This window comes from Fundulus heteroclitus, chromosome 6, assembly GCF_011125445.2.
Source record: "Fundulus heteroclitus isolate FHET01 chromosome 6, MU-UCD_Fhet_4.1, whole genome shotgun sequence".
Classification (NCBI taxonomy): Eukaryota; Metazoa; Chordata; class Actinopteri; order Cyprinodontiformes; family Fundulidae; genus Fundulus; species Fundulus heteroclitus.
Window position 1 is genome coordinate 1,246,021 of NC_046366.1, and position 13,080 is coordinate 1,259,100.

A 13,080-nucleotide genomic window follows, 5' to 3' on the forward strand; every position below is an offset into this window, starting at 1 on the left:
GATAAAGTTCTTCATTTCGGTCGTTATTGATATAAACAAAATGAAAGCCCCAGAAAGGCTGATGCCTGTATAAACTTATGACAAATATTTTGCCATGTTTATAAAACTCCAATATAACATGTAAGAAATATTTGCTTTAAAAAAAAATTGTAAAATTACATAAAACCCAAAATGTCAGTGAGTGACAAATGCTGTAATCATAGACTGCAGACTATAGACTATTGATATATCGGAAATGTCATATCACCTTTATTGAATTAAGCTATATTGCGATATGTATGTTGATATTGAACTATTGTCCACCCCTAGAGTTCAGTTTAGTGAAGTTTGGACTAAACAATAATTTTAATGTCACAGAGGTCGACAGAAGGAAGGATGGAGGAAGGGCTAATTAAAGGGGGAGAGCTGGGTGTGCATAACGGATGATGACCAGCCGAGAACAGAACCTTGTAGTACACCTGAATAGAATAGAAATGGAAATATTCTTGTTGTGCAACCATAAGCTGGTTTGGGTATGAATAACAATATTTTATGCTGTCTAGTTGGATGAGATGAAGGGAAAATGCTGATAAAATGGAGCAAGCTCCCATTATGGACCATCAGTGTTTAAACACTAAATGTTTGTTGCAACTTAAAAAGCACAACCCTAAACTTGTTTTTAGCATTAAAGTTCAGTAGCTTGTCAGCGCTGTAGTAACCTAAACATGACACAGAGCAAAATCAATTAAATATTTAAATAGTTTTATGCTAAGCTTAACTTTCCTTGGCCAACACACAACCTCTTTCTGTACTCTCATTCTGATGAACAATGGAGGACATCCGATGGAGAGGGTGAGTTACATAGTGACGTCTCCCAGCTGCTGGGGCGAGCGGATGCAGCTTTGTTGACATGGTTAGAGTCACTTTGTCTTCTTGGGAATATGTAGGAGCTGCAGGAGCCCAGGCCTAGCTAGGTTCAGGTATGGTCAGCAGTTACTCTGCTGACCATACCTGTGGTACATATCCACAAAAGTGGATATGTACCACAGGTTTTTAAAGTAGCTGTTATTAAACCTTTACTTAAGAAACCTTCTCTTGATCAAGATGAGTTAGTAAACTACAGACCTATATCTAATCTTCTTTTCTTATCTAAAATTCTTGAGAAAGTAGTTGCTAATCAACTTTGTGAACATTTACAAAGCAATGACTTACTTGAGGAGTTTCAGTCAGGCTTCAGAGCTCATCATAGCACTGAAACAGCTCTGGTGAAGGTCACTAATGATATTCTCATGGCCTCAGATAGTGGACTTGTGTCTGTACTTGTCCTGTTAGATCTCAGTGCTGCATTTGATACAGCTGATCACAATATTCTCCTACAAAGACTTGAGCATACTGTAGGGATTAAGGGGAAAGCATTAGGCTGGTTTAAATCTTATCTATCGGACAGATTCCAGTTTGTTCATGTTAATAATAAATCTTCCTCAAACTCTAGGGTCACCTGTGGAGTACCACAGGGTTCAGTCCTTGGACCAATTCTCTTTACTATATACACTCACCGGCCACTTTATTAGGTACACCTGTGCAACTGCTCGTTAACACTTAATTTCTAAGCAGCCAATCACATGGCGGCAACTCAGTGCATTTAGGCATGTAGACATGGTCAAGAGAATGTCCTGCAGTTCAAACCGAGCATCAGTATGGGAAAGAAAGGTGATTTGAGTGACTTTGAACGTGGCATGATTGTTGGTGCCAGAAGGGCTGGTCTGAGTATTTCAGAAACTGCTAATCTACTGGGATTTTCACGCACAACCATCTCTAGGGGTTACAGAGAATGGTCCGAAAAAGAAAAAACATCCAGTGAGCGGCAGTTCTGTGGGCGGAAATGCCTTGTTGATGCCAGAGGTCAGATGAGAATGGCCAGACTGGTTCGAGCTGATAGAAGGGCAACAGTGACTCAAATAACCACCCGTTACATCCAAGGTGGGCAGAAGAGCATCTCTGAACGCACAGTACGTCGAACTTTGAGGCAGATGGGCTACAGCAGCAGAAGACCACATCGGGTGCCACTCGTTTCAGCTAAGAACAGGAAACTGAGGCTACAATTTGCACAAGCTCATCAAAATTGGACAATAGAAGATTGGAAAAACGTTGCCTGGTCTGATGAGTCTCGATTTCTGCTGCGACAGTCGGATGGTAGGGTCAGAATTTGGCGTCTACAACATGAAAGCATGGATCCAACCTGCCTTGTATCAACGGTTCAGGCTGGTGGTGGTGGTGTCATGGTGTGGGGAATATTTTCTTGGCACTCTTTGGGCCCCTTGGTACCAATTGAGCATCGTTGCAACGCCACAGCTTACCTGAGTATTGTTGCTGAGCATGTCCATCCCTTTATGACCACAATGTACCCAACTTCTGATGGCTACTTTCAGCAGGATAATGCGCCATGTCATAAAGCTGGAATCATCTCAGACTGGTTTCTTGAACATGACAATGAGTTCGCTGTACTCAAATGGCCTCCACAGTCACCAGATCTCAATCCAATAGAGCATCTTTGGGATGTGGTGGTACGGGAGATTTGCATCATGGATGTGCAGCCGACAAATCTGCGGCAACTGTGTGATGCCATCATGTCAATATGGACCAAACTCCCTGAGGAATGCTTCCAGCACCTTGTTAAATCTATGCCATGAAGAATTGAGGCAGTTCTGAAGGCAAAAGGGGGTCCAACCCGTTACTAGCATGGGGTACCTAATAAAGTGGCCGGTGAGTGTATATGCTTCCGATCGGCAAAATTATCAGACAGCATGGGATTCATTTTCACTGTTATGCTGATGATACTCAGCTATATTTATCCATAAATCCTGATGAATCCAATCAATTACTTCGACTGCAGTCATGTCTTGATGACATCAAAAGCTTGATGACTTTAAATTTCCTGCATCTAAATTCTGACCAAAGTTGTAATCTTTGGGCCAGACAGAGTCCTCAAAAAATAAACTTCTTAACCAATCACTTAATCTGGGTGGCATTAACTTGGCCTCTGGTAATAAAGTAAAAAATCTTGGTGTTATTTTTGACCAAGACATGTCATTTAAACCCCATATTAAACAGGTTTCCAGAGTTTCCTTTTTTCACCTCCGGAATATTGCCAAAATTAGAAACATTCTGTCCAGGAGTGATGCTGAAAAACTGCTCCATGCCTTTGTTACTTCAAGGCTGGACTATTGTAATTCTTTATTATCAGGAATTCCACAAAATGCAGTTCAAAGCCTTCAGCTGATCCAAAATGTTGCAGCAAGAGTTCTGATGAAAATCAACAAGCGGGATCATATTTCTCCAATTTTAGCTTCCCTTCATTGGCTTCCTGTTAAATCAAGAATAGAATTTAAAATTCTTCTTCTAACGTATAAAGCCCTTAATAATCAAGCTCCATCATATATCAGAGCTCTGATTACCCCGTATGTTCCTGACAGAGCACTTCGCTCTCAGACTGCAGGTCTGCTGGTGGTTCCTAGAGTCTCTAAAAGTAGAATGGGAGGCAGATCCTTTAGCTATCAGGCTCCTCTACTTTGGAACCAACTCCCAGTTTTGGTCCGTGAGGCAGACACCCTGTCTACTTTCAAGACTAATCTTAAAACCTTCCTTTTTGACAAAGCTTATAACTAGAGTGGCTCATGTTACTCTGAGCTACCTTTATAGTTTTACTGCTATAGGCTTAGGCTACTGGAGGATATCAGGATCTAATTTTCTCACTCTTTAGAGTTCTACTGTTCTTCAATTATGCATTGTGTGTCATCATTTCTGCTTTAACTTTCTGTTCTCTCTCTTTTATCTTCATAGTAGGTACACCTGGTCTGGCGTTCTGTTAACTGTGACATCATCCAGAGAAGACGGCTCACCCGCTACTACCATCTAATGTAGAACAGATTACTGGATCAATGTGTGCTTCTGTGCTTTTTTGTCTCTCTTGTTGTGTCTCTGCTCTGTCTTCTGTAACCCCCAGTCGGTCGAGGCAGATGACCGTTCATACTGAGCCCGGTTCTGCCGTAGATTTTCCTTCCCGTTATTGGGGAGTTTTTCTTCCCACTGTCGCTTCATGTTTGCTCAGTATGAGGGATTGCAGCAAAGCCATGTACAATGCAGACGACTCTCCCTGTGGCTCTACGCTTCCCCAGGAGTGAATGTTGCTTGTCGGGACTTTGATGCAATCAACTGGTTTCCTTATATAGGACATTTTTGACCAATATGTATAATCTGACCCAATCTGTATAATATGATTGAACTTGACTTTGTAAAGTGCCTTGAGGTGACATGTTTCATGATTTGGCGCTATATATATAAAATTGAATTGAATTGAATTACTCAGACAGCAGACCATACTTATTCTGGATTCAAGGTGTGTTCAAAGATACAGTTCTTTACTCGGCCAGTGAGATCAATGCATTCACACGTGTCTCCCCCTTGCAGTGATGTGAATCTACAGGAAATGAGGCAGTTTTATAAGAGGACTTTGTTACTCATAGCCAATCATTTACTCTGACAGAGAGCTAGATGTAGAAGATATGGTTGACACTATAACTGGCCACTTGATTTCATGCAAAATCCCTGGGATCTGATTGGCTCTGCCTGCTTCTCTTCTCTTGCATTTCTTGGAACAAGTCTCTGTTTTGGCTCCAGTGAGAACTTACTTCTGTGGATTTGCCCCAATCTTTGCATCTTTAGCGAATTCCTCTGGGCTGTTGGGTGTGATAGGAACCGTAGTATCATTCCCAAAGAACCCATTTACTGCCATGTTTACAGTCAAGTGAAGTGTTTGAAATTCAAGTAACGTAGTCTTCTGCAATAGGTTGACTATTGTTGAGACAAGTCGCCTGAACCTGGCTTTGAATTGATCCATAGTTGTTATTGCATAAGAGCAATCAAAGCTTGATGTAGGCTCATCAGGTCTGGCTTTAGGGATGATATGTGCATGAGGCTGTTGTCTCCGACAATGCATCCTTCTTGTCATCTACTAAGGACTGACTCAATGATGGGAAAATAAACCGATGTACTGTACAGTGGACCTCTGAGTTTCAGATCTACTGACTCTTCTTCATGATATTTTTCTGATTCTTGTTTATCCATCTCATTTCCTACTTCCTTAGACCATCCTTTTTGACTCTGACCTTTTCCTTCTCAGGTGTTGGAAGGTACTGTCAGCACCCGCATTGAAGGCACCCAGTCAGTGACCAGAGAGGCCGATAAAATGTGGCTTGTTCGTCTCCTGGAAATAACCAGGAAATATGTTCTGGACGACCTTATTATTGTCAAGAACCTCATGGTGCAGTGCTTCCCCCCACACTACAACACCTTCAACAGGTAATGAATGACAAATGAACACTTTACTCAAACTCTAATATAGAGTTATAATAAAGTGTTAATGTTGCCAATAGGAAGCAAAGAATATTTTTGGAGTTAATTTTTTCAAGTCGCAGGTCAGAAAAGAAAAAGGATGGAAAATATAATATGTATAAACCTGTTTGTTAAAATGTGGAGTTAAATGAATTCTGTTCATTTTATTTCACTTTCTCAGAAATATCTTTTCTAAATTTTTGAATATATTTATTTTCTAGATTCTTCAGCCTCTATCACAATGCTGTGTCCGCTCGTGTGAAGGAGCTGACTTTAGAGGATTTAGAAGCTAATGAAATCGTGTCACTGCTGACATGGGTTCTGAACACCTACAAGAGGTTAATTTGTTCATATAGCCTATTTAAATTTGCAGTGCAGATCCTGGTCACTGTTTTACTGTGTAAACTCTGCGTGTTCTACAGCGTTGAGATGATGGGACATCCAGATCTGAGTTCAGAGTTTGACATCAATCAGCTGGAGCCGCTGCTGCCACAGGAAGTAGTGGACGATCTGCTGAGCAAATACGTGAAGACTTTCACAGTAAGCATCACACACAAGACCCTGTCGCACTAACAGACATTCTATAAACTGAGGGTTTTAAAAAAAAAAAAAAAAAAAAAAACTTCTCCTAAAGAGAACATCTGTGGTGTATGTCAGTCAACGGGCTATCCGGAGATGATAAAAGTCAAATGTCAAATGTCGACAGCCACCCATCATGAACATCATATTCCTGTTGGGCCTTTAATGATGCAGTAGAAGCATTGTTTTTTCATGATGGTGTTCATGAAGAAACAACTTTCATTATTTTTAACACACATCTTAATTGACCAAACCTGGAGTAGCTGAAGGCACTCAGTGCCTTCTCAGGCCATGAGTGTGTGAGACATGAATACAACCTAAACACAGTTGCTGCAACTGGAAAATAATCCCAAACATGCATTAAAACCAGTTGTTGGGAACCCCTAAGCTGACATTATGTTCTGTGTCGCTCGAAACCTCAAACCATGGAAAAGCGTTTGTCTACCCGAGTTCATGCTAGTTTAAATTCCTGTTATCATTTCTGATACCAGCACTTTTTTTGATGGCAAAAAAAAACATTTGATTTCATTCTCACTTTCTAAAAGACATCCAACCAGACATATGTACATATTTGAGCCTGTTTTTTTACATTTATAAACCTTTATGGATTTGAGAATGCCCACAATCGTTTTCCATTTGATAATTTTACTTTAAAAGTTAGAAAATCTTTTGAAAGTTATTGTTATGTAATCATTCCTCACATGGGAAGATGAATGATTCAAATCCACCATTAAAAGTCCAGAATTGATGAAATAAGATAAGATAGTCTTTATTGATCTCACAATGGAGAAATTCACTCGTCACATCGGCTCATACAAGAAGGTGCAGAGTAGGGAAGGTGCATTCAGTTATATACAGTGAATCTTCATATATAGAATGGATCAAAAAGAATACCAAAAAAAAAAAATACAAAAAGAAATAGGAATGGGCATATGATGTCTTATTTACATTCATAGTTGTCTATATATACATAAACATATATATATATATATATATATATATATATATATATATATATATATATATATATATATATATATATATATATATATATATATATATATATATATATATATACACATATATCTATACGCCTACATACATACGTACCTACATGTATATATGTGCATATACATTCGTGTATACATTTGTACATACATACTGTCAGGGTTTGTTTATCGATGAACTCAGGACGCGCACACGGGACTAAAGTTTAAGAGTTTTTATTTAAAGGAAGTGTGCTGGATGGCGGATGATGAAGACCGGAGGTTCAGGGCTGCAGAAGGTCAGGAATGTAGGTGATGGCAGGAGCTGACGGCCCGAAGTGAGAGAGAGTCACAACTATACAGGCCGCAGGGAAAGCTCAGTACTGCTCGGCTAGCAGGCCCCGTAGCCACAACAGCATAGCAGTTCATTGGAGACACCAGGGCACAGAGCTGAGCTTCTCCAGGGCGGCTAGTCAGGTTAGCAGAACTTGAGAGACACCAGGGCACAGAGCTGAGCTTCTCCAGGGCGGCTAGTCAGGTTAGCAGAACTTGAGAGACACCAGGGCACAGAGCAGAGCCTTTCCAGGATGGCTAGTCCAGTTAACAGTTCTCTGGAGACACCAGGACACAGAGCAGAACTTCTCCAGGGACAAACAGCAAAGTATGAGTCTATAGAAAACTGGCAGGACTAACCTTAAACAAGAAAAACAAATCTTCCAAGGCAAAAACGGGGACTGGCATGGAGAGGTGTGGATTGATGACGGCCCAGTGCTGAACTGAAGGCAGAGGGAGGTATAAATAGAGCACTTCACAGGTGGAACAAGGGTCTGGCTAATTGACAGGTAAATGATTCTCAGGTGTGACTGACTGCTGAGGAGGTGAAGTGAAAATTGACAGAAAATACCTGATGACTGAAAACTAACAATAAATAAAGTCAAACCTAACCCAAAAGAGATGAAAAAATGAAAATAACAGAAAAACAAAGCCAAACCAAAACTCAACCATAACACATACATACATGTGTACTGACTTATGTTCAGGTTGATGGCAGCAGAAGTCACTACATCAGGATTATTGCACGGGTTGTAGTACAGTGTATTAAATTGATTATTTCACATTAGTTATTGCACATTACTTATTACAGTTATGGTCACAGTTACAGTGCAGCATTGTAAAGTCTGATAGCAGCAGGAATGAATGACCTGCGGTAGCGCTCCTTTTTACAGACAGGATGTCTAAGCCTGGCACTAAAGGAGCTGCTCAGCTCCACTACTGTCTGGTGCAGGGGGTGGAAGGTGTTGTCCAAGTTCACATCCATCATGGACAACACCCTCCTCTCAGCCACTTCCTCCACAGAGTCCAGAGAGCAGCCCAGGACAGAAGTGGCCTTCCTCACCAACTTATTCAGCCTCATTCTGTCCCGCTCTGCACTGCCAGGAGCTTAGCAGACGACAGCGTAGAGGAGGGCTGAGGCCACCACAGAGTCATAGAAAGTTTTTAGCAGAGGCCTGCTCACTCCAAAGGACCTCAGCCTCCTCAGGAAGTGGAGGCGACTCTGGCCCTTCTTATACAGGGCGTCGGTGTTGTGAGTCCAGTCCAGTTTATTGTTGACGTGAACATCCAGGTATTTGAAACTCTCCACAGTTTCTATGTCCTGCCCCTGGATGTTCACAGGTGAGTGAGGTGGGGGTCTTTTCCTGAAGTCGATCACCATCTCCTTGGTCTTACTGGTGTTTAAGCACAGATGGTTTCTCTCACACCAGTTCACAAAGTCCACGATGACCGACCGGTACTCCAGCTCGTTCCCCTCAGACACACAGCCCACAATGGCCGGGTCATCAGAGAACTTCTGAAGGTGGCAGCTGTCCGTGTTGTAGGTGAAGTCCGAGGTGTAAAGGGTGAAAAGAAACGGCGATAGAACGGTGCCCTGGGGGGCCCCGGTGCTGCAGAGTGCCACCTCTGACTGACAGCCGTGCAGCCGCACATACTGAGGGCGGTTAGTGAGGTAGTCCATGGTCCAGTCAGCTAGATGTTTGTCCACCCCAGCATCCTCCAGCTTCCCCCTCAGCAGCACCGGTCTGATGGTGGAGAAGTCAAAGAACATGACTCTCACAGCGCTCCCGGTGGTCTCCAGGTGGGTGTGCGCCCGCTGCAGCAGGTAAATGATGGCATCCTCTACTCCGATGTTGGGCCGGTAGGCAAACTGCAGCGGGTCCAGGGTGGGGCTCACTATGATATATATATATATATATATTAAATTAGGGTTACTCATTCCTGTATAAACCCTGTTACAAAGACCAGCAGTAGTTGTTCCTGTTTTTACTAACGTAAACAATGTTTTTGTGAAGTGTCCTTGTTTGACTCTCTATCTCTTCAGTCTAATATAACAGGATGGCTGCGAAAGGCCCTAGAAACCGATAAGAAAGATTGGCTGAAAGAAACTGAGCCTGAAGCAGACCAAGATGGATATTACCAGACCACGCTGCCAGCCATCGTCTTTCAGGTAACTCTCAGAATCTTGGGTTTCTCGTTGTCATTTACTGAGGATTAAGTTTTGTTGTACTCTCTGGCTTCTACATGTTGCACCTTGGGAAAATATCTAGAAAACATATTTCTAGGAAGCTGTTCTGATAGTACTTTCATTCACTTTCCTCATACTCTTTGCATGTTGGTGGCCTACAAATGATCAGTTAGACGCAATCATGGGGAAGAATGCTGACTGTACAGATGTCCAGAAGACTGTAATCGAGACCCTCACTAGGTGCTAAAGAAGCTGTTTGTTTAGAGTGCTGTATTCAGACATGATAATGGAAAGTTGAATGGAAGGAAAGTGTGTGATAGGAAAATGTGAACTGTCAGCAGGCATGTCTGCAGTCTTGAGAAGATTATCAAGTAAATCCAAGAACCGTTGCAAGGAGTGGACTGAGGCTCTGCATTAAGAGTGACCAGATTTCTGAAATAAAATCTGGGGACATTTCTAGCTCGTACATAAAAAGCAATACATCTGTTTTATGAAATGTTTATTTCAGGATCGGGAGAGATCGGCAAACACAAATAAGGACTCAAACACTGTTTCTGTTAGAATATAAGGCAAACATTTATTATTATTCCCCACAGAATACAGCACATCAAAACAATTAGCTCTTCACACACGCAAAGTAGCAAGCATTAAAGCAACAGGCTTTCAAACAAACGTGACGCTCAACAGATTCTCAGAATCAGCTCTTACCATTGACACGAACTGGGAGCCCTCAGTCCTAGGTTAAGATCAGCGTTCACGATGCCGGTATCCACACACAAACTCACGGCAGACTCACCGGGCTAAGGGGAAGTCTCCTCTTTATATACTTGTAAACAAAGAGTCAGATGTGGAGCGAGAGTGGCCATCTCTCACTCAACAGCTGCCCTGCCTCCCTAAGCATGTTTCCAAAACATCAACCGTTCCCAGCACCTCAGCAGTGTGCGAAGCAAAATAATATGAGTGCTCTCAGAATACAGCAAATCAAACAAAATAAGAATACAGAACCAGTCTTTCCCACAACACACTGTCATAGGTTCCCACCACAAGTTAAAACAAGTTATAGCAAAATAACACATGTTGTTCTTAGTTTTATGTGAGCAACATAACAGGCATGAGCATGTATGTTGCTCTTAGTTTAAAACTAACCAGTTTTTCCCAAAATACATATTCAAAGAACAAAAATAACTCTTTAATATATCATTCCACCCCTTGGTCTTTGACTAAACCTAATTTTGGAAAAACCATCCCCAAGGTCTATTTTCATCAGCAAAGTTATCCTTTCCGTCCCACACCACTTTTTGATTATAATCTTCAAACATTACATGAGGTTAACACTATAATAACAATGATAAGCAAAAGCAAGGGAGGTACTACATAGTTTCGAGCAGTAACAGACATTCCATTAAAAATGTTCCACCAATGATGTGCAGATGATTGCTCTATTAACTTAGCCGCATGCAGAACCTGTCCTTGGGCCATAAATGTAGACACCTTTAAGCTGGAAATGTTGGACCTATGTGATTTAACTAAGCAATTTAGTTCCGTAGACTGATTCAATGCGCATTTGAACCAATCCAGGGAGATAGTGAAATTGGTTAATTGATAGGTCACGTTATTCCAACTCCAGATGTATACATCAAAACACCCAACGAAAGGCACCTGAGGTAATTGAGGATGACTCTTTATTGTTTCTCTAGCAGGTTCATGAGTCCAATCACATAACACCTCGTCTCTGGTTAAACATGGGTTAAGATGTCCTTGTTGTAGCATACATACCATCCCTCTGTCAGCAGTCTCGCATAGATCCAGGTCATAGGTGTAGTTTGTCTGTGGGCCAAACCAATCACCATCCAGTTTCAAAAACCAATACCCCTGTACAGTCACTACGGGCAATATATAATAATGACATACAGTAGTATTATCGATCCAATGTCCTTCACACATAGTAGCATTACAATAGGTCTTCTGTGGTTCTAGTTGTAACCAACTTTTACTACTAATGTTCCATAGATGTCTCCATTCGTGGAAATTTTCGATAATAACCACACGCTTAAACCGTTCTTGTTGCATATGAGTGTGCATCATTTGTACGTTACATACCGTCCAGTTCAAACCTACAGAAATGTTCGTTAACACTTCTGCTGTCGTGTTCCACATTTTTATTTGCTAGTTCAGTTCTTTAATGAAGATCTTTGCAGTTTCCTCCTGTGATGTTACAACAGTAGGCATCCATAATCCAATCTGATGAACAGCTCTTGATGCATGCTGTCCAGTGTTTAATAACATAGTTCTTGTTTCTTTATTGTCAAAAAGCGTTGGAAACACTTAACACAGTACCTGTTCCACCAAGCAAAGTGTCCCACCATGCACGTTTCGTCCTAGTGCATGTTGGCAGAGGAGGAGAAAAAAAAAAACAACAAAAAAAACTTTCCAGTGAACTTTATTTGTTATCGTCGATTGTGCCATTTGTTGACAAGTGTGTGCAGCAGGTGTAATTTAAGTGTGTGTCTTCTTACACGCTCGTTCTGTATTGGCACAAACCTCTCCTTGAAATCACTTTAACATAACATCCCTTGAAGACTAATGGAATGCTTCCTACACGCCATCGAGAGCATGTGTAGTCATCCTGGATTCCGTTGCGCATGCTGTCTCCCCATCACAGTTGATACGGCTGAACCACTTCGTTCAGGATCCGGACTGGTGCTTCTGCTCAACAGATGTGTGCCAGCAGGACCATGGCAGCGAGGACACGGAGGATGATGGCCCCAAATCCTGCACCAGCCCTGTGGTGCCTCCCTCTGTTTGGGACGTCCGCCATCGTGCTGTCCCTCGGGTCGTCCTATCAGCAGATCCCACGGAAACATGGATCTGAAATCAAAATTAGTACTGCTATAAGACAAAAGAATAAAATTAGTTTTCTCTTACATAACATTTATCCATTTTTTCCTCCCCTGAGTAAAATACTGACACTGTTGCATCATTCCCTTGTGAAATGATTTCAGCTGGTCTAGGTGGACCATTTTTTTTTTGTCTCACCCAAACTTTGGCTCCTGGTTTATCTGTTGAGCCAAACCCCCTGTTCCTCTTACAGTGATGTTAGTGGGGGCAGCCACCCCTTGAACCTCTGTCATTTCACAGGGTTCCACTAGCAGTTGTGCTAGTTTTTTTTTCTCTGTTACCAGGGATTTTCTCCTTGATAATCCCCATCAATCACTTCAGCTTGTATTGTCATTAACAGCTGAGGCCTGCAACTCCACAGGCCCGGACATCATCTTTCCCAATGACACAGCTTGTTGTATGGCTTTCTTAACCAAATCTAATGCTCTTTGCTGTGCTTCTTCCCAAATAAAATTTTCTTTTTCAGGCACTTTTCAGAATTGGAATGACAACATCCTTGTGCCATAAAATAATAAATTCTAGTCAGTAATGCTGAAATATTTTTAATTCCTGTATTAAGCATTTACATATACATTAATACTTTTTCCATTCAGTTAAAATCACAAGTTTTATTGTTCATTTATTTTTACTCTCTTATACACACACATAATACCGAGCGGTCCCTCAGTTTGTCAAATGCAGAGACAGAAAGTCTGCCCCTGGAGCAATTGGCCTATTATTCAATTG

General features: G+C 41.6%; 1 protein-coding gene across 5 annotated transcripts in view; it reads left to right on the top strand.

The window, feature by feature from the left end:
- Window positions 1-13,080, top strand: part of exoc3 (exocyst complex component 3) — a 75,685-nt gene that overhangs the window by 39,343 nt on the left and 23,262 nt on the right. For all 5 annotated transcript variants that reach the window (XM_036137814.1, XM_036137813.1, XM_036137815.1 and 2 more), the window contains 4 exons: window positions 5,159-5,337; window positions 5,592-5,708; window positions 5,793-5,910; window positions 9,313-9,438. In XM_036137814.1, coding sequence (XP_035993707.1) covers window positions 5,159-5,337; window positions 5,592-5,708; window positions 5,793-5,910; window positions 9,313-9,438 — 540 coding nt within the window. The remainder of the gene's footprint in view (window positions 1-5,158; window positions 5,338-5,591; window positions 5,709-5,792; window positions 5,911-9,312; window positions 9,439-13,080) is intronic.